This window comes from Seriola aureovittata, chromosome 7 (assembly GCF_021018895.1).
Source record: "Seriola aureovittata isolate HTS-2021-v1 ecotype China chromosome 7, ASM2101889v1, whole genome shotgun sequence".
Classification (NCBI taxonomy): domain Eukaryota; kingdom Metazoa; phylum Chordata; class Actinopteri; order Carangiformes; family Carangidae; genus Seriola; species Seriola aureovittata.
The window spans coordinates 11,777,333-11,799,048 of record NC_079370.1 but is presented as its reverse complement, the minus strand read 5'-3'; the positions used below and the strand labels follow the sequence as shown (position 1 = coordinate 11,799,048).

Below are 21,716 nucleotides of genomic sequence, written 5' to 3'. Positions count from 1 at the left end.
CTCTTCCTCCCAGATACACACATACACTTTACATAGGCTACATGAGTCAGTGAGTATGCTCTCTGGCTCTCCACTGTTTGCTCCCTGGCTCGCATTATCTCCCTGCCTCCCTTCCCCCACTCCCTTTCAGTGACACAGAAAAACTAACGCCGCCCCCTCCCTCTTTGCTCGCTTGCTTCTGCCCCCCTTTCTCCAATGGCAGACAAACACCATACTCTTTTTACTCTTTATTGCTGTGTTTTACCAGTACATCTCCAATCTGCATTTCTCAGACCGACCACTCAGGTAGCAGCTCCATCAGTACGCTCTCTTCACTTGTGTCATGTTGTTGCATGTTCTCTGCCTCCTTGTCACTGAATCAGTGTTGATGCTGTTCTGCAGCCTCCACTGAAAACTGGTTTTGCCTACAAATCCATTGCATGCCGCTTTCCCCCTCTCTATTCATTGTTCACTCCATCTCTCGCCCTCCCTCTTCTTTTCTCTCAGCATCACTCTCTGGGAACCCACTTTTTTTCTTTTTTTTTGCCCTCTGTGTTTCATGTTGCTTTTCCCTGCGTCTCCCCCTCCCCATATTCATCTGTGTGTGCTCCTTCGCCTCCCTTACTCTAATTTTATGTGCATCTCTACTTCAAATTAGCTCTCGACACATCACAGCCTGACAGTGCTGTCATAGGCAGGAGTTCACCACTTTGCATCCAACATGTGAGTGGATTTTAAAAAAAAATCTCTTTTCACTATCATTTAGCGCAAACGGTTGGTGGGCAGTTCTGCCTTTTTACTGTTTCTCTCAGTAATCTGGTCAGGGTTCAGTCTGGTAGTCTGGACAGAGATTGGTCAGGTTGATGGGAGTGTGCATGGATGTTGGTGGGGGTCGGTGTTAGGAGTGAGCCTCTGGTATCTCAGTTTGAAGTGAGTGAGGGGTTAGACCCCGCTAATCCCTGTTAACAGATTAATTATCTTTGGGCAATATCGTGTTGCTGCCGTGTTGTGAAGTCGCTTGGGCGTTAAGATACGAAGGGCTACAATGCAACGATAAAGAGTCCCTTAGGGGTGTCTCCTCAATCTTAATCCCCCTCTCTCTCTCTCTCTCTCTCTCTCTCGCGCTCTCTCTTTCTCTCCCTCTCTCTTTCACTCACTCGCTCTCGCTGAGAGCTCCTCTCTCATCCATCAACCCAAGCACCTCTCCACTGGCACCAGACAACCATTCAATTATTGGCATTTTAATATTTTAATAATTGCAAGAATTATTGGCTTATTTTTTCCCCTTCTTTTTTTCATTTTGACATATTTTTGGCATGTCTCCAAGCCATTTTTTCAGGATGATGTTTTTTCAAGAGCATCAAGCGTTGATGGCTGGCAGTATACCTCTTTGAGTGGGTAAATATTTCACGGACACCGGCGAAGAGAAGAGACAGAAGGAGAGAGAAACCTCCCAACACAACTGACAGAGGTAAGAGACTGATCTCTGTCTTGTTGATTATGGCTTGGTTGTTGATGTGGTTTGCAAAGATTGGTCATCAATTAAGTGAAATACAATACAACAGCCACAGTTTACTGCTAATTGGAATGTGTTCTTATCTTTGCAATGACTGATAATGTATGTTCATGAAATCTTACACCATAGAGCCAAACTGGATTCATTTTTTTATCTTTTCAGCTATCACACCTAATGGGTGAATTTTCTCCCATGAGCATTTTTAGAATAAGAAATTTGACCGATAGATGATGCTGTAATGATTTGATTGCATCCACTCATTTTCCAACCAATTATGGTTTCATCTAGTCTCATGTATATATGTATATTTTTTTTCAAAATGCTTTGGACCAAATGCTTTTCTTCCATATAGGATTTTCAGTTTGATCAGTAGTGTGGAAACATTTTTGTCAACATCAACTTGTCATGCTGCACTCCTGCACACATCAAAGCACTGATTTGCTCTGACTTACTGACTATGAGCTGCACTCACTTACCTTCGGTCAGCTGCACTCACTTGAAGGTTCATTGTTGGAACTGAACATTCATTTGCAGAATGAATGTGAACTGAAAATTGATTTTTTTTTTTTTAAATTGAGAATATTCTTCTTGTCCTGTGGCCTCAGCAGACAAAGGTAACTTGTAACCCTTCACAGAGATGCAAATGAATTTCTCCTGGCTGATGTAGTGTGTCCACGGCTGTAATGCTTTCTCATAAATTACAGTCATTAAGGTTGTTGTAAAGAGGCGGTTACATGACTACTCAGGCTGTAATGTGAATCATAACAGATTTTATGAGGGAAAGTGGAAATGTGGATCATTTCAGCGCTAAAAGAACTCGATTATTTATATCTTCTGATTCAGAGAGTTGTGTTCTCATTAAAAAAGATGAAGGTGGAGATGATTTTCCTGTGCTAAAGATGATCCTAAATTCAGCTGACAGAGATGCTCCAGCTTCATTAGCTGCCTCACAAAATGGCCCTTTTCTTTACATTCAGACATCATGGAGTCTCATATCATGCAACTGATTTTCACTCTCGGTGCTGTCTGAGCTCTGTGTGGACAGAACACAACAGAATTATTCTCCTGCTTTGTTTTATCTTAAGCGCTCACGGTTGGGTGAGAGTCTGAGGTTTTTCTTCGCCATCTCGCTCCTTGACTCTCCTTTTTTTTCCCTTTTCTCTCCACTGACTGAGCTCAAACTCCATTTATTTGCCTTCAGTTATGCAATGGTAACAGGCATGATAACAAGCTGGCAGGAGACATCACGTCAACTTGAGGCTTTCTATCTGTGACAACTGCTGAGTAACTGCTGCTCCAGGACTGTGGACCCCCCCCCCCCCCCCCCCCCCATCACTTCCATCAGCACCTCATTAGGTTGCTTCAATAACTTTTTGGGTTGCAGCAGAATCCTACCTGAACTCTGACCTCATGACTGCCGTCACTTTGCATTTCCTCAGCATTACATCTTGAATTAATTGATATTGTGCAAGAGATGATATCACAGTGAGACAGGTAACCTGCTGCCAGGCTGGTGATTCATATTTACTTACCTTTAATTGTTGATAATAGGTTTTATATGGTGGATTCTGATTGTGTCACCTCTTATTTGCCTCACAGTGAAAATCAATATTATTGGCCCACTTTATTGGTGATGGTAACCACAACTGGTAGTCTGACTCTCCTTTGTGGAATATTAGTTTTGTCTGTTATGTCTCTCAAAAAGCTTTTGCCCTCTCCAAAGTCTGATAAATGTATCTCACAGACCTGCCTCACAGTTCCTATAATACATCTAATCTAATAAAGTCACTCAAGAAGGAATGTGTAAAATATAACACCAGAGTACTCAGTCTGTTTACACTGCTGATGTGTGGTGGATAGATGTAGCTCTCGCAGTGTGTGTGAACCATTATGTTCAACACAGTTTTAATAAGGGAAATGGAGGGTTGGCAATGATTCGATTTGTGACAGTTGGGCTGCTGGAACCATTAAGGTGAACAGGCTTATTGTAATGGGCTTAGAGCAGCCCTGTCTGGCCTGTGGGCGAACTGTTAACTTGTTCTGGGCCATAACTGGCCCAGATCTGAATGGGGAAATTGTCTGGCGCTCAATTCGACATGTGGCTAAATCTAAACTTTTATCATGCACACTATTTAAAGCAATCATGTGCAGTGGATTGTGGGGTTGAATCAATAGGGGATAGTAAAAAGCCTCACTGGTGTAGAATTCTGTGCTGAATGAAAGTTGTACTGAATAAATAACAGCTGCATTAAAAGATAACAAAATCCTGCACAGGCCTTTATGCAGAATGCAGAATTGTATCTGTCTGTAATAACTGCATTGAGCTGAGCTGTATAACCTTTTATATTTAAGCATCAGTGCTGTTGTTATGAATGCTTCTCTCTGTGCTCTTGTGTCTTGAGCTGTCTTAAAACAGTCCTTTCTTTAACAGTAAAGCTCTGATGGTCTCTTAATCTGTGCAGCCAGTATCAGAAGCCTACCAGGCTGAGTCTCGCCCTCTGTCCCCCCTCTGTGCTGTCATTGTAATGAGGATTCCAGTGTGTGTTTTGGCTAACCGGATTTGCCCTTTGTATTTACCCTACTTTCTCTCCCTTGGCTGGCTTTAAGTAAGAGATGCTGAACATTAAACGGTGGTTGGTGAAGGAGTCAAATGCATCCCTTTCTACATCATGGTCCTCCTGTTACCTCATACATGCCAGGAGGACCTCTTCAAAGACCTGCTGTATATCCCCTGTGTAATCCATGGTGCCCCTATAGCATATACCACAATTTTATACGGTTAAGAGAGCGGTCTGTGAATAACAGCCAAGTTTTGTCATGTAAAGTAATGTAATCTTCAAGGCAACGTACCTAACCATTATTTTTCATCACCAATCAATTTGTTGATCGTTCGTGCTATAAAATGTCAAAACATAGTGAATAGTACGTGTCGCAAGGTTACATCTCCATATATTTTGTTTTGTTTGACCAACTGCCCGAAACCCACAGATATTCAATTTAGGATGAGGTGAAACACAGAAAATGGTTAATTTTAACATTTGACGAGCTGCAACTAGAAGATTTTGATTTGATTAAATGACTTAAATGATTGATTAATGATTAACTGATCAAAATCACTGTTCATTTTCAACTACTTGATTAATTAATTAATTGGGTTTAAACACATCACATGAATGTGCATGCCCCCAAAAATATGAAAGTAAAGCTAATCCAGTCCGGCCATGTACTTTATGTTTACCTTTTTGTAAATGTTGCCGTGAGGAAGCCAAACTCTGTTCTTCAGCTGAACTACTACAGGCACAAAACCATTCTGCACTCCACTGTGAGTGAGGTGTGTACACTGATTTATACTCCTGAGAGTTAGTCTCAAGTAACTACAGCTTGCATTTGACCTTTACTTTGCTCAGGTCTTCACGGGTCATAAATTTGATCAGGATGGAGGAAGGCCGCAGTGGCTGCAGATCTCGCAGTGGCCTCTCATCTCTCTCTCTCTCTCTCTCAACTTGGGCATGAGCTCAGGAAGATCTTCACCCCCTCCTTACCCTCTTTCCTCTCCTCTGGCCTTACTTCACATCCTGGTTGCTCTGACCCCTCTTTCCTTCCTCCCGCAGGAGGGGTGGAGTGGACCAGTGGCAGTAGAAAATGGCTGCCATGACAACGGTTCCCAGCTATACCCCTTCGCTGTGGGTGAGAGTGTGTCACGCCCTCCCTCGGCTGGACCTCACCATGCAGATGAGGGACAACATCTTTGTCCCTGACAGCTGGGAGTATCAGCAGGTAACGGACACCTGCCACGACCGCTCATACCGCACTGTAACCACATGCTGTACTGTATCTGTCCAGTGCCACGTTGCACAATGATGACACCCCTGTTGCTTCATTTGTAGTTAGACATGTACTGGAATATTCTACTATAACTAAGTGAGTGGATGATGGGCAATTTGCTCCTCATCACTCCATAGATTGCTCTATAAATCCCTGAATTTAACAGCAATCTGTGGAGCTATGATGATGGCGTACAGCCTCCTATAAACCACTTCTTCATTTCAATGTCTTGACCTAATTATTGGCGGGAAGACGGCACTAGACCTCTCCAAGAACCCCTGAGCTAACATCTAATCTTGTTAATTTTTCTACTTCGCTTTAGACGATTTAATGCATCCCCTGCACCTCTGCTTCGGTGCACGCAAATTTGAGATATTTTATGCAATTCGGATTCGGAGGAGCACACAAGATTCAACATGGTTGCTGTTGTCTGCATGGCTGTGAACTGTGCAGTTTCTGCAGCAAAATGCAAGGTTTCATCCCTCTCCTCCTGCAGGCTCTCATACGAGCGCTCCAGCTAGCCATGTCTCACTGTGCGTGTTTGTGACTTCTCTGCGGTACAAAGAGGGGGGGACGCAAATTATCCTGCAGAATAGAAAGACAAAAGAGACTGAAAGTGCTCCGAGAGAGGGGATGAGAGAGGGAATGAGTAATGCGAGGAGGCTGCTGAACAGAAGACAGGCAGAGAGAAGTAGAGAGAGAGAGAGAGAGGGAGATGGAGAGAGAGATGGCAAAGCGAGTGTGAGTAGGAGTGAGAGAGAGAGTGGCAGTGAATGTATTTAAGTAGGTCACAGATTATTAATAGAGATTCAGTGGTGTGGATAGAAAGAAAGCGAGGGGAGAGTGGGGGAGAGAAAGAGAGTGGGAGCAAGCGAGAACGTGGGGAAAGAGGGATGGGTGGAGAAGAGCCACGGGGAGGGGCTTCAGCGAACAGGAGGTGAGATGGAGAGAAGGTGGAGGAATGGGGAGTGACAGACGGGCAGATGGGTGACGGATAATACTGTAGATATGTGTCGGAGTGAAATGCATTTCAGTAATGTTGACTTTATGACATGGAGCCTGATCAAAGGCAAAGTCTGGTATGGCTTAGTGACATTAATATTCACTATGGTGTACTGACATATCACAGGTCTATAGGTTAAACCCTTTGATCCAAGTATAGATGGTCAAGAATCACCTCAAATTAATTGTGTTGAACTTGTCCCTTTTCCATCTTCGTTAGTGTGTATTTGCCTGTGGTATGTACCTGCTGCGTGCATCGGAATCGTTGATTTTTTTCCTGCTGCTTTGACGCGCACAATTTATATTCTCATACCTTTTTAATCACCATCTCCCGCTGCTAATGGGGGCGGAACAATATGACAAGCTATGAAATTTAACAGGATTAGTTGGTATTTCACCCTCTCAAATTGCTCTTCTTCACTTGTAAAAATGGAATTAAAGTGCCATTTTTCACATTCACTGACTCATCCGCTGACTGATTCTTTTGGTCTCCCCCTCTTCCCTTTTTCAGACTCTGCTGGTTCTGTCCAGTTTATCAGCCATTGCTCTTGTTATCTCCCTCTTGGTGGTTCTCTCCTTCCTCATACACTACTGCTGCTGCCACCGCGGCGACCGGAGCGAGGGATCAGATGAGGAGGAGGAGGATGAAGATGGCAGCACAGGTCACGGTTACAGTGGGAAGAAGGGGAGGGGCATCTGCTGTGTCACATGGGTGGCCGTGGCGGCTGTCACGCTGTGCTGGTGAGAAGGAGAATTCAGACTTCATTATCAACCCCAGAGTTCTTGTATTTCACAACAACTACACAAGTCGCCTTTTAGCAGTGGTGGAGAAAGTATTCAGATCATTAACAACGTAAAAATATTCCAGGAGTCCTGCATTCAAAATTGTTCTTCAGTGGGAGTAACGAAGAAATATCATCAGCAAAACACAGAATATGAAAGATGAAAATGGCCCCTGTGACTGATTTATTATGCAAATCATTATTAGTACACGATACTTCTGAGGCAGTTGTACTTTACTAGAGTATTTCCATTTTATGCCACATAATATTTCTACTCCACTACAATTCAGAGTGAAATATTGTACTTTCTACTCCACTGCATTTATTTGACAGCTATAGTTACTTTTCAGATTTTGATTTTATATTAAAAAAACAACAACAACCAACGATCGCACAAATACAATGAATACAGTGTCAGTGTATTCAAAGTAGTTCCACCTCCACCAGCTACAACAGTAAAATGCTACTTACACACTGATGCATCAGTATTAACAATCTCATGTCACATGATAATGTGTCAGCGACAGCGAGATGGATCATTTTACCTCTTTTAGCCTAAAGCAGTTATCTTAAAGTATAGTGTGACATTTTGGGAAATATTCTTCAATGAATATGACATCATTTTGAGCTTTAGAGGAAGGAGACAGCTGTTTCCTTTTTTTACTTTTTTTTCTCATCAAACTCAACATGAAACAAAATGAGCTAATTTCCCAAAATATATATATATAAAAAAAGAAGTGTCTCTTAAATGAAACCACCTGAGACATTTAGAGGGACAATGCTCTTTGGTGGAGCCTCATACATAATCTGAAATGTGAGGCATCAAGAAGACGATGGGGAATCAACAGTTTAATCTTTGACAGTGAAATTATATTGTATCAGTTTAGTTTTGTAGGAAAAATCTTGAAATGGAAGGAAACTACAGCTGTTAGTAGTGTAGAAAAAAAAGTTCAATATTTCCCTCTGAATTCTACTGGGGCAGAAGCAACACAGGACACAGATGTAACACAGAAATACTCGATTAAAGTACAAGTTCCTCAAAATGGCACTTAAGTACAATAGGCTGCTTGAGTAAATGTACTCAGTTACTGTCCACCGCTGCCTTTTAGGTGCAGCAACAACAAGGCTGTGAATCATAAGCTGTCACCCTCTCCATCGTCATGTGCTTTTTAGTCACCGCTGTCATCGCAGAGGAAAGTGGGCCTGGATGACAGCTGATGGTCATGTTATGTTGCTGTTTACCAACCGCAGGCCTGTGACAGCAGAGTCTGTTTAGATTTCAGTGGTTCCCCTTCATTGTGTTTTTGGGTATTTTTGTGTGTGTGCATGTGAGGATGATATCAACTCGCCCACCTACAGCACGGTACGGCAGTCATTTAGCCACCGGTGTTAACCCTCAGATCTGGTGACCATGCAGTCATCAAGTCAGTGCATTGTCTCAGCTGTACATTACACAGAGATGCTGCTTGACATCTCTCCAACACACTCTTGTGTAGCGGAAGCATGAGTCACTGAGGAAAAGCTCAGCTGCCCTTCAGACCTTTTAAATCTAAAGCTACAGGCCCAGCTGTTTGCTGTAATAAAATTATAGCGCAATTTAATGCTTAAGCAGTGCTTGTTATTTTATTCCAGCACTTCCCCTGTACATTTATATGCACTATTATATCTCAGTACATAATGTACTGGGGGTATGATTTCAGCTGTCAAAATGATGTCATCATATACAGACTGGAAGTTGCTGTGGCTCGTGTCTCCCCCTTATGGATCGTAATGTAATGTAATGCAATGTAGTCGTCTCCCTCTCTGATGCTCGATGTAAGAGCTGTCTGTGTGAGACAGGATGAAAAAATCATGCTGCAGTTTTCCTCTTGAAAATATTTCATGTGAAATGCTTTCCTCCAGATGGTGGCCTTTTGGTCACAAGTGCAAAAACAGCGTATGTCATTTTAAAATGCAGCTGCATTAGACAGCGTTCACATTTACCAGCTTGAAATGCAAAGCACACACAGACGCAGACACACATTCCTCCTTTTCCCCCCTGCTTTCTAATCTGGGTCACATACTTTGTGGGAGATTGGGCCATACCATTCCTCTCGGGTTTGAGGGGATTTGATGAACATCTGGCCCGAGCCTTAATCTGAATATTTGAATAACAGAAAGATGTGTAAACATGTCGCGATGTTTAACATTTCGAATATTTTCCTTGCTGAAGCTTAACCGTTGAGCACTAAGAGTCAGCTTTTTTCCCATCATCTGTTTATTCCTTCCCCATGTGCTCCACTGATGGTATGCTCATTCAAAGCACACAAATCACATCCTCACCAGCTCTATCGCTTTGTGTCACATTCATTTAAAATGTACTTACACACTGAATTAAACATTACATTTATGCCTCTGCTATCTGTGCTTCTATCCCCCTCTCTCCCTCACATATACGCCCTCCCACAATGTTTTCATGTCTCTTTTTTTTCTCCCTTTGCAGTGTTGCCATAGGCATCGGTTTCTATGGCAACAGCGAGGCTAATGATGGGATGTATCAGTTGACCTCGTCTCTTCTCACAGCCAATTATACGCTAGCTTCCATCGATCTGCTGGTGAGTGCTGCTCTCCGCAAGTGAAATGTCATGCAGAATATCTACACTGTTGGATGCTGTGTGTGTGTGTGTGTGTGTGTGTGTGTGTGTGTGTGTGTGTGTGTGTGTGTGTGTGTGTGTGTGTGTGTGTGTGTGTGTGTGTGTGTGTGTGTGTGTGTGTGTGTGTGTGAGCCAGAGACAGAGAGAGGATGTGTGTGGTCTGCAGAGAGAGAGAGGAAGAAAAATCAGATACAAACTTTTGCTGTATTGATTTCCCACATGTGGTCAGACAGTGGTTGATGTGTCAGACTGCTAAATGTCCTCCTTACACTGCGCTCGGTGGAAGATGCAGGCAGGGAAAAACTATGCAGATGATTAATGAATACGTATGAGTGAGATGAAAAACAAAGAAACTTTCTGTTTTTTGTTTTTATACCTAACTTCCGTTCAACAATAATCTGAAGATGCAAATTAAGAGATAAAAAGTTCTTCTCTGAAAGTGAAGAATAAGACTTATTATCAAACGACTTACGCCCACTTACAGTGAAGTGTACGATCAAATATGATCAAATGATTGATCACATATATGCTCAGTGCAGGAATAATTAACCAATAGAAGGATTTACTATACATTTTACATTCAGTCATTTTTTTGAGTGATATTTGTAATATAAATGTATATACATAGAGTAGAAATTATACATGGATAGGGATGAAATAGTAGTAAAAAACAAAAACAAAACCTAAGGGGATGAAGAAAAGAAATTCTGCAGCTGGTAGATCAGGTACATCAGAGAAATCATATAAGAAGAAGAATATAGTTCAGCGATGACGACTGTAGACGATGAAGATGCAGGGTCTAAAACTATAAAGTAAGACCATGCCATACAATGATATTAATATATCAAGGTGTTTCATTTTAATTGCATAGATCAGCACTGGTAATAATTCTACAGTGAATATGCAAACAGTTGTGTACATTTATGTAAAATACAGGAATGTACATCCAAGTATCTAATATATATAATTATATGTACAGGTATATAATAAACAGATAAGATCCTGGATAGTAAATTACAACTTTATAAGACAGCTGTAGCTGCTGAATATGACCCTGTTCTGAATTTGAGAAAACAAATGATTCATCATGACCAAAGACATTGTGTACAGTCAATCCAAATCATGTTTATGTTCACTTCAGTATCTTTCCTGCAGCCATCTATTCTCAAACCACTCAAGCGAACTCTGCAGCTCTCTGAAATGTTGTTATGTCAAGTCAAAAGAAATGTCATTAGTGGCTTTCAGTTTGTAAGGAGGAGTAAAACTTCACTTTTAAAAGTTTGATAAATACAGGACCTGAGTACTAACATGTGGTATGGATTATGAGGGATATGCATCAACAGACTGCTCAACATCTTCAGTGCCCTCAATAACACAACCACTGTACGCCGACCATGACTCAGATCCAGTTTGTGGTTCATGTTTCACTTAACCTCACATTCTTCCATTCTCCCTCATCAGATTTCAGACACAATTGCTGGGTTGCAGCTGTCCATCTCTGGCCCACTGACCACAATGGAGGAGCTCTTTACTGGCAGTAAACCCTTCCTGGTGTCCACGCGGAACTGCCGGAGGTTATCTGAGAACGTGATGAACCTCCTCTCCTCCATCTCCCTGGCTCGGTCCAGTATTGACGCGGGGCTGGGGAATGACAGCAGTATCAGCGGGGCGTCCATCATACCTCTAACCCCAGTACCGCCGTCTGTGGCTCCTACAGTGGTGCCCACCAGCAGCCTAATTCCCAGCCCCTTCTCACCTGGCTGGGCAGCCAACACGCTGATGGTCAATGAGGACTACAGGTGAGGCTGCAGTCCAGAGAGATATAGATATACACATATGCATGTATCTAGATACGTGGGCCACGATACGCTACACATAACTGTACAATACAATACGATTTGTTTCACCTACAATTAAGATGATAACACTTCATTTAATGCTCCAAATCTCAAAGTAGTTTCCTCTAAAGAAAGATGTTGTTTGATACTAATTAGAATAAAATAGACAATGTTTGATTTGTCAGGTGAACATGGAAAAATATCAAGCTTGTGTACAGGTGTGCACTGTAGTGAGTACTGGCAGTAGAGCCTTCTCCCTCTCTTCCTCGGTCGGGGGCTGTTTATGTTCATTTTCTGCTTCCAATTTGATGTTTATTAGCTTTGCTCATGAAACTGTGTCCTTCCTCTGGTTATTGTGCAAGACATAATTCCTTTCTAATTCCATTTCTTTAGCAATTTCTAAAAGATGGCGTGAGTTCATTTTTATCCTTTTTTTTTTTTTCATACTAAAACAATCTAGAGTTTACAAACCTTAGGATCCGCTAACACTGATTGCTCAAATTTCCAATCCAAGCATTGTGAGTATTGTTTTTTCTGAAATGATAATATGAGGAGCATGAGGAGTTAAAATATATTCAATCCTTGAGTACATTTTTCACTCATGTGCACACAATTTGACAAATATCAACATGTACAAGCTGTTTATCAACACTGCCACACCCCTGCTCTTAGGAAAACTGTGCTTCCCAGCCTCTCATAAATGTTGCATGTTTATTACGATGTGTCTGTTGAGGTAATGCAACAAAAAAATGGAAAAAAGATTCTTACACATAATAGATTGATAGGATGCTTCTACGTTTCATATTCTTTATTGGTTAATAAAAGCCCACAAATATATCTTAGTATTGATAAATAATGTCCAGTGAGTAATAACAATATAAATTTTCTGCTTCCCATAAACAAACCACACAAAGCAAACACAGCGTAATCCTAACCACGACTTCATACCAGAAAGTTTTGTGTCGCCTAATCAAGAAAACAACAATGAGATAAAAACAAAACTCTTAATCCAGCTGAGTACAGACTGGAATGTCTCATTTTCTTCTGTTTAATAGAGACATAAATAGATCTCCCAGATCATCGGTGGTATCAGAGTCCTAATAATCTTATTACACTTGTCACCAGTTTTAATTCAGGGGACAGTGGGGAAAAGAGAAGCAAGTTCTAATCCCAGATCAGGTGGAAAAATCTGTCTAATTCAGCAAAAGCCTGAGAGTAGACATCGTGTCCCTTCTCGGCCGTCAGTGCTCTCACCGACTGTTGTCAGGACCGATGAGCTGATTAACAACAGGTGACTCTCTCTCTCACAACAATGGGCCTTTTTCACTACAGATACACAGGTGGCACCATTCACAATAACCATGGCTGAGTTCTATTCAAGTGTCCCAGTAAGACATGACAGTGTGACAGTGACCGCCACATGAGCAACAGCAGGACCCTGAAACTGAAGCAGCGAAACAGAATTCAGCTTATTATTTACACCTGTGCTTTTTTTTTTTATTAGCGTAACATGTCAGTGTTTTCTGTGCTAAGGGTCTGTTATCTATTTGGCCTCAGTTTAAGACTGTCGGCTGCATTACATCCAGTTAGCTGCCAATTCATTTTAGACATCTCCAGAGACTTCATGTCTCCTGCTCCGGCAAAACAGAAACTGTAATTGTTAGTAATTAAACTAAATCCCTCCTTCACAAAATCAAAACAACAACCTACATTCGCAATTTTGCAAAAACTGCGATCCACTAGTTAATACAGGTTTAGTCTGACAGCCCTCATGGGAGCAGTCTGATCTCCTGACAACAGCTGTGGGAGGAATCACTGTTGGAAAACAGTTGCTTATGTTGTCGTGCTAAATGGAGCAGTTGAAGGGCTGAAGTTAAAAACATCAAAATTACAGTACTGCCATCCTGATTACCCAAACATAGGAAATGAATACCCATAAAATGAAACTATACATTAAAACTATGGACCATAAACTTTCCTGCCATTTATTCCCCATGGGATAAAATAACACAACATATCTGTTGGTATATGATAACAAAATATAGTTGAAGGATTTGTTGTCAGTAGCTTGTTTTTGTGCCTGTGTGTAACCACAGTCATAAAACACACAGTTATACAAATGTTGTAACCATGTTTACTAAAATAAAGAGATCTTAACTAAGATCAGTCAGATGTCAGAAATGAGAAAACTGTACAATACAGTGAACTTAAGTGGACCTTAAGTTAAGGCCAGACTGTTTCTAAGATCAAGTGTAACCTTACACACTCAACATTTATAACTGTTTCTGATATAATGACATTTGCTGTATGTGTGTTTCTATATCATAGGTGGCTATCATACGTGTTGCTGCTGCTGCTTGACCTCATAGTGTGTCTGTTCATCCTGCTTGGACTGGCCAAGCAAGCCCGCTGGCTGCTCATCCTGTGAGTACACAGCCACACACACACACACACACACACACACACACACACACACACACACACACACACACACACACACACACAAAAACAAGTATGCACACGCACTCTTTGGACTCAAACCATACAACACTAGATTGATGGTCAGGGTGTCCTCTTGGCTGAAGAGTTTGTGCCGTTCTCCCACAGGATGACCGTGCTGGCATGGCTGGCTCTGTTCCTGAGCTGGGGCTCCCTGGGCTTGGAGACGGCCACTGTAGTGGTGAGTAGACCCAGTGAAGCTGCGATGGTGAGCGGGACCAGGACTCGGGGGAGGGTGGAATAGGAAGCGAACGGGGCTGTCATGGGAGGGATTGGCCGGCTATAGCAGTGGGAAGAGAGCTTTGGGAGTCCGACCCCTGATGGCAGGCCAACACGATGTGTATGCGTGTGTTTGTGTGTGATTTCTGTGCCCATTGTGCTAAACTGTGAAAAGACCTGCCTCCTAGGGAACACTGCAGTCGTGGCAGAAGACCAAAAAGGCAGGAAAATGGGGGCAGAGATTAAAGATTCAATGTGCGTGTGCACGAGTGCGTTTGTGAACAAAGTGTGTTTGTGCACTCGAGTGCGTGTTTTTCATGTAAGTGTGTTTGCAAGTGTGTGGGCGTTTGGCTTCAAGAAGTAAAGATAGAAGATGAAGAGAAGTGCTTTCAACAAGAGTGAGGAGGGGAGAGGAAGAGCTGGCGAGTGCATCTCGAGATCAGTTTGAGAGAGAGAGAGAGCTAAAGTGAGGGATGGAGAGAGAGAGAGTGGATAGACCATCAGCTTGCCATCAGCAGTGCCAGACTTAAAGCTGTGGCTGTTCCTGGGCCCCCTGGGGCTTTCTATCGAGCATGCACGGAGATGGAAGTGCGAGTGTAATCCTGTGAAAGTGAAATTCTCTAACATGCTGCTGGACCATGTTCAGCTGAAAGTCCAGCTGTGCTTTTAACGCCTAAACATGACAACACCGCCACTGTGCTGTGTCCTACAGGCAACAGTCCAACCGCCTTTAGCACAGTGACATTTCTCATGAACAAAGAGCACAGAGAACATTTTATATCCATTTTTGCTGTGAAGTCTGGTTGTACTCTCTGAAGTGGAGACTGTTTTGGTCTGGGGGTTGGGGGTGTCTGAAGGGGGTAAATGGTGGCTGTTTTCCTGCACTGCTGTCTGAGTCTCAGTGTCATGTGGAGCTGGCGGGAGATGTCCCAAGGCCTGTGGGTCCACACAGAGCCGCTCTGTCCCTGGTCAGTGACAGGGAAACAATGGGCCAGCTGTGGGCCTGCCCACTTCATTCTGTCTCGGGGACGCTGCTCTTCCCGTCAGTTGTGGGGCTCTCTGTGTGGCTCTCACTCCCTCTTCTGGTGGGGCGATTTCAAGCTGAGTGTGTTTGTGGGTGTACGATTTCTGAACTAAATGGATCCTCTTCAAAAACAAGCTAGACACAACAGTGTATAGAGATGATTTGGAAAAAGAGGTTAACGGTGATATGGGAGGGAGGGTATGAGTGATGACCTAATGGAAAGACAGTTGGATGTCAGAGTGTAGCGCAGCTTTATCCAGGGCAGCAAAGTGATGTAGGCAGATCGATATTTGCCACTACATTGTGAGCTGCTGTCAGATATCTGAGGAGGTAAATATGTCAGTCGGTCAGTGTGTCGACTAACTCTTCCCTTGTGATCATTTTCTCCCACCTTCCCTCTTTTGCCTCATCTGTCCCTCTCTCACGCTGTTTTATTTTTTTTCTCTTTTCTCCTGTCATCCTTTCTCACGCTCCCTGTCACTCTTCTGCATTGCCAGGCTCTCAGTGACTTCTGCTCAGACCCAAACACATTTGTCCTCAACTCCACCAACTTCAACACTGGGACCAGCTCAGGTACAGAATTAACCTGCCCCTATCCAAGCAATATTTTCTGGAAGAGCTAGCTGTTTTCCATTTCTGTCATGCACACTATTTTCCCCTCCCCAACTGTGATTATGTCAGCAGAACTCAGTATAATGGCAGTCAAATGTTCCCACATCTTTGTCTATTGTGCACTGATCTGTTGTGCACTGGTGTTTTGTTGGCCATTCAGATGTGTTGGATTATTACCTGACCTGCAGCAGGCGCATGAACAGTCCGTTCCAGCAGGTAATGTGACCTCTGTCAGTCACATGTCTTATGTATATAACATATTACATTGCAGGCATTTAGCTGTAACTCTTACTGAGGGATTTAAAGTAAGTGAGCAGGTTGCATGTCAGCCTTGCTCAAGGGCGGTTAAGGACAAATCATTTGAGGAGAGGACACACAGCCGCTGCTGTGTGTCCTCTCCTCAAATGATTTGCTCCCCAGATAAATAGCTACACCCTCAGCATATTAATGGTGTATTTGAGCAATAATGCAAAATAAAAGCTCTTAATTCTACTGACTTGTTGGCTTCAGCTGCTGACCCAGTCGCAGAGGGCTCTGTCAAACATTCACACACACCTCTCCAGTCTGGACAGAAACGCTCTCCCACAGTTCCCCAAAGCGGAGGTATGTTGTAATTCATACACAACACATGTAATTTCTGTTACACATGAACATGATTTTCTCATGTTCAGTGATTTTGTGCCATTGCAGAAATCACTCAGGGAGGTTCAACAGATACTCAACTCCACGGAGGGCAACTTCCATCAGTTGGTGGCGCTACTGAACTGCCGGGGTCTGAATAAGGTAACGTGAGGCACTGGAGACAACAAACTACCAAGCCACTGCTTCTTAATTAGCATTTCTTTCCATTTTCTTTTAGGACTACATTGACTCACTGAAAGGCTTGTGCTATGACGGCATGGAGGGATTGCTCTACCTCTCCCTGTACTCTTTCCTCTCTGCGCTGGCATTCACTGCTATTCTCTGCTCTCTGCCCGGTGCTTGGAGGAGCTTCCCCAGGTGAGAGGACTGTGAATGTGCCTCTTTGTTTGTGCATAGGTATAAGTGCTGATATTTAACTGCAATATTTCTTTAAACCTTTGTCCTACTGAAATAAGGACAGGTGGGATATTGCAATTTTCATGCTCAGGTGCACTATGAATTGCCTATTATAAACATCGCCAAGTATTTAAGAGACCACACCAGACAACATTGTTCAAAAGCAATAAATCCATCATGTCCCACAGTGTTGGGAAGGATATACTGTTCTCTCCTCTGCTCCTCTGTTCATGAACAACAGTGTGCTGGTGATCCACTAGCAGATCATGATAACAAAATGTTGGCGTGTCTGCATGCCATACGATGCTGCTTGGCATACAATGCGGAAAAAATATTGGAATCTGCTGCAAGGTGTCAGTTCAAATTTAGCCTTGGAAAATATCAAATGGAAATTGGCAGGAGGGATAAGTGTCTAAAAGGGGATACAGTAAAAATTACCAATAATGGCTGAAGGTTTGGTTCTTGTTAACCCATTATCAAATGCATTTTTCTTTTTGCAGACAGTTTAGTATTCAGTTGTTGGTGTCAGTAGCACAGGTTTGTAGTATCTGCTGCGAGTGGATATGGAGCAGGTAGTTCCACATACGGAGCCTCTTAGACTGTCATCAGCTGACAGGGAGAGTAAGTGTTTTGTAACTGGTGCTGCTGGCAGTTTGATGTTTTCTGTGTTCACCATTTGTGGAAAATACATCCTTCTTAACATTCACAGTTTGTATCCTACTCCTTTTTTTTCTGGAAATGTTAGTGTCTAACTGATAATGATTAGTGGCCAAGAAAATAAATAGAGCTGTCCTGTAAGATGTCTTTTGATTTTAAAAAAATGATCCGTGTTTACTTAATATGTAACTATAATAATGAATGCTGCTCTGTATGAAGACACAGTGGTACTCATCATTGCTCTGCTCTCACACGTCCTTTTCTCTCTCTTTCATGGACAATGACAGTGAATCAGAGGAGTACGAAGACTCGGACAGCGAGAGTGAGGACCCCTTCACCTCCCATCAGGCACGTAGACAGACGGCCTCGGGGTCTCAGCGAGGGGCCATGGCCCCCTTCTATAATTACCCGGGGGCCGGGTGGACACCCCCCTTTTCTAGTGCGCCGCCCCTCCCGTGAGTAACACAGACACACAGACACACAGACAGACAGACAGACAGAATGTCCCAGATGTTGCAAGAGCAGGAGGAAGTTGCCCTAAGATACGGTTTTAGCATTAAACTGAAGTGTTTTTGTTTTTCTAATCTGTACCTCTGGGCAACTTTTGTACTGATGCCCCCCTAGATCAGGGATCGTAAACAGTCCAGAATGTAGCACAACAACACAGAGTACATGTAAACAACACTTAGAGACTGACTGAGGTCTTTTGAGATTGTTACGTGCAGACACATAGTCTTTCTGCTAAAGACATTCAGCTTGAAATTCTGTTTTCTCTCAAAACACACTTTTTTGTATTGACGACAGACATAACAGATGTTGGACATAATGCACACCCATCTTTACGAGAGAGTAGTGGCAGTGCAGTGTAGTCAGCTAGGTTAACACACTTTTGTCTATATAGGATATATATATATATATATATATATGTATAATCCATGTAGGATTAGTCCAAATCCACAGAGCTGTCAGGTTGAACACATGCATTGCAGACAGACACACAGACAGGTCAATATGGACTACAGAGTAGGCAGAGAAACAGACACAACTCCAGAGGTCTGTCTGTCTGTCTGTGTGTCTGTCTATTCGTCTGTCGAGTGTTTCAGGACAGACGATGTAGGCCGCTCGGTCATTTCACAGATCTTGTCTCAAATGGCGTCCTGTCTCCTAAACGGCAGTAGACTACTGCTGTGTTGGGGGGAGGGTGTCATTGATGAGGCCGCGCTCGTAAAAACTCCAGCGATGTGAGGCTCAGGTTGACTATAGGTAACCCCAACCCCCACCCAAGCCCCCCCCCCCCCCCCCCCCCCATCCCCTCCTGCATCACTCTCATCTGTCTCCCCACTGTGGTGTCCAAATCTCTCAGATTATTTCTCTGCATTTGTCCTGCTGCTTTTCTCTTCATCACTCCTCCTGCTTCCTTTTTGGTTCTCCCTCTTTCTCTCTTTCGAGTTTTCTCATCTTATTATGTTTTATCCCTTTCTCCCTCACTGAAGTTTCCAAGCATAGTTAGTGCTACCTAATCGTGGACTATTTAACTTCCTAGTCTAATGCCAGCTGATCATCTTGACTCCCCCATATCCCAGTATTAACACACAAAGACAACGATACTGACGAAACTATCAAGGCTCAGAAACTCAGCTGAACAGTAACAATACAGTCCACTCCTCTTAAATGGAATCTGCTCAGGACTGCTTTAAAAGCTTTCTGGGGTTCATCATGCCGATAAACAGATTCATTAGGAAAACAACATTATAGCTGAGATGGACTGGTGGGTCACACCCAGCTCTAAATGCATGTAATTGCAGATTATTGTATAAATCCTGCAGTGCATCGACAGTCAGGAGTGGACTGTACGTCTGCTGCTGGTGCTTGAGCAACAGTGGTACTAATACCTACTAGTTATACTGAGTGCTGTGTTTTTACGCACTATATCTCTAACCACTTTCTCCTTCTTTCCTGTTACCTGTCCTTGGCTCCCGTCACCCCGCGGCCCCCGTCCCCTCTGTCTTTCTCAATGTGTCTCACCCCGGTTTCCCTCTCTTCTTCATCCTCCATTCCTCCTCTCCTTGTCTCTTTCTATCTCTATACAGGACTCCAAACGTTTCCTCCAATGGCAACCCTGGCTATGAGAGCCTACCCCTGACTGACAGGCAGTCCCCACCCCCCTCTGTGAGTTCCTCTGTACTTGTGACACCATTGCAATCTGTGCCATTTTGTCACTGCTCTTAGTGCACACGCTCGCTTCAATTATGTGTAGCAAACGGACTAACGTGGTGGCGAGGCTTCAACCTCGCAGGACCCTGTGGGCTGGCCCTTTTTTCATTCTTGTTACAGTGCTTCAAATTGTGCATATTTACATGTTTTCCCTGTTACCAATGAACTTTATAAGAGAGCTCATCCTGTTTTATCATCACTATCTGGGCACAGTGACCAAAACTGTTTCAGTTGAAGTTCATTTTCGACCTTTGAAAAAACTAAAAAACAAAAATTAAAAAAGAAAAAAAATCTGATCTCAAGGTCCCCTTACTATCTTTTCTCAGTTGCATCTCATGGTCTTCCACAGTAGATGGAGTCTGGAGTTACGAACTCTCCCCCCTATTATGATGTCAAGTTCCCATGTGAGCTAATTTTCAGTCTTGTGACTTTGCTATATCACAACTGAGCCAACTCCATTCGCTGAGGAAGACCATGAGATGCAGCTTAACGCCCAGGAAAAAAGTTTGTAAGTGGACCTTGACTGTAATCGGTTACTTTTGAGGAAGGAATGAAAGTGAACACTAATATGAAGTAAAGGCCACTTAAAATTAAGTACCTTTACTTATCCTTCTCCTTGAAACTTGAAAAATCTCCATATTTATATTAAAGCCTGTTGGTCACATAGTGAAAAAAAACACGTCTTGATGAGTTGATGTTTATAACATTCGTTAATAACATATAATCTTCTCTTCTTTCTTGTAATTTGTCTCAATACACCTTTGGACCATCTCCCATCACGTTTTCTGGACGTACAGTACTCTCCCAGCATGCTGACTGGTTACGGGGGAAGTCAATCACACCCCAACCCCGCCCATTCGAGGAACCTGTATTCACGTTGATTTTTTTTTTTTTTGTTAGGAAATGTATAGAAAAAAAAATGTTTAGTTTTCATATGAATGGACACTTTACTGAAATGAAAAAGAAACTAATCTAAATAAAACGAATGCTAGGTGTGAATTCAAAGTGCGTAACGTCAGTACCACTGAATATTATTATTATTATTGTGAAAAGCACTTAAAAGAAACAGTCTAAACGGACTGTTGATATAACCGACAGTGATAATACTGGTAGGGATGGTTGTGCAAAGCTACGAACCAAGTCCACTCGGTCTAAATTCTTTCCCCTTGTCTGTCTGAACTCTGTGTAAACTGTGAACAGTGGTGAGGCAAGTCAGAATGGTATTGACGTTACTACGTTGTAGTTTTATATTCTTAAATGTATCAGTACCACCAATTTATTTTCAAGTTTTTATATAAATATTGTTGTAGAAAAGCACTGGCACGTAGCAACAAGACACATTTTTTTCTGTGAATGGTTATGCAGTTCCCTCACATGGTCTAATTTTTTTTATTACTTTTTATAGGTGGCAATTCTGTATTTTCCTTGTATTACCTTATGGTATTCTGTATATCTCACTGTCTATAATATCTGAATAATCATGAACCTTTGCTCTTAAAAAAAAAAATATTTGAGGGCTACCAAGACCCTGATTGAACTGAGAACTACAACTGCCACTCATGTCTAGAGAGTGGAGAACTACAAATCCCGTGCAATGACAGCAGGTACATAGCAATATGAATCTTGCTACTGGTGCTGCAGTAGCCCTACCGTAACTAGCAATAATAACTATGTATAGCATTGGGTTTCTGAGATCTCTCCAAGATGTTTTGTGTATATATGGTATGGTATGTTGGAGATTTCATTGAATCCCCCTTCCTTTCCAACTGACCTTGTTAACCCTTGAATTGAGTTTGTATGGTTATCAATGCTCCTTTTGAATGGCATCCTTTTACACTCAAGAGTCTAATATAAATAAAAATAACTTCAATTACCCGA

At 42.6% G+C, this 21,716-nt stretch overlaps 1 protein-coding gene across 2 annotated transcripts; it reads left to right on the top strand.

The window, feature by feature from the left end:
• The first annotated feature begins 620 nt into the window (after positions 1-620).
• ttyh1 (tweety family member 1) lies at positions 621-21,713 on the top strand. Of its 2 annotated transcripts, XM_056380420.1 has the most exons (16): positions 621-702; positions 1,307-1,450; positions 5,107-5,272; positions 6,834-7,063; positions 9,587-9,698; positions 11,199-11,536; positions 13,904-13,999; positions 14,183-14,255; positions 15,815-15,890; positions 16,090-16,145; positions 16,440-16,532; positions 16,620-16,712; positions 16,789-16,928; positions 17,912-18,079; positions 19,715-19,793; positions 20,636-21,713. In XM_056380420.1, the coding sequence occupies exons 3-16, from the start codon at positions 5,138-5,140 to the stop codon at positions 20,717-20,719; spliced, it is 1,773 nt and encodes a 590-aa protein (XP_056236395.1). In that variant the 5' UTR covers positions 621-702; positions 1,307-1,450; positions 5,107-5,137; the 3' UTR covers positions 20,720-21,713. The 2 variants fall into 2 exon arrangements, with proteins under 2 accessions (XP_056236395.1, XP_056236396.1); XM_056380421.1 differs by lacking the exon at positions 621-702 and having other exon boundaries at positions 779-1,450; positions 17,912-17,972.
• Positions 21,714-21,716: the final 3 nt, after the last annotated feature.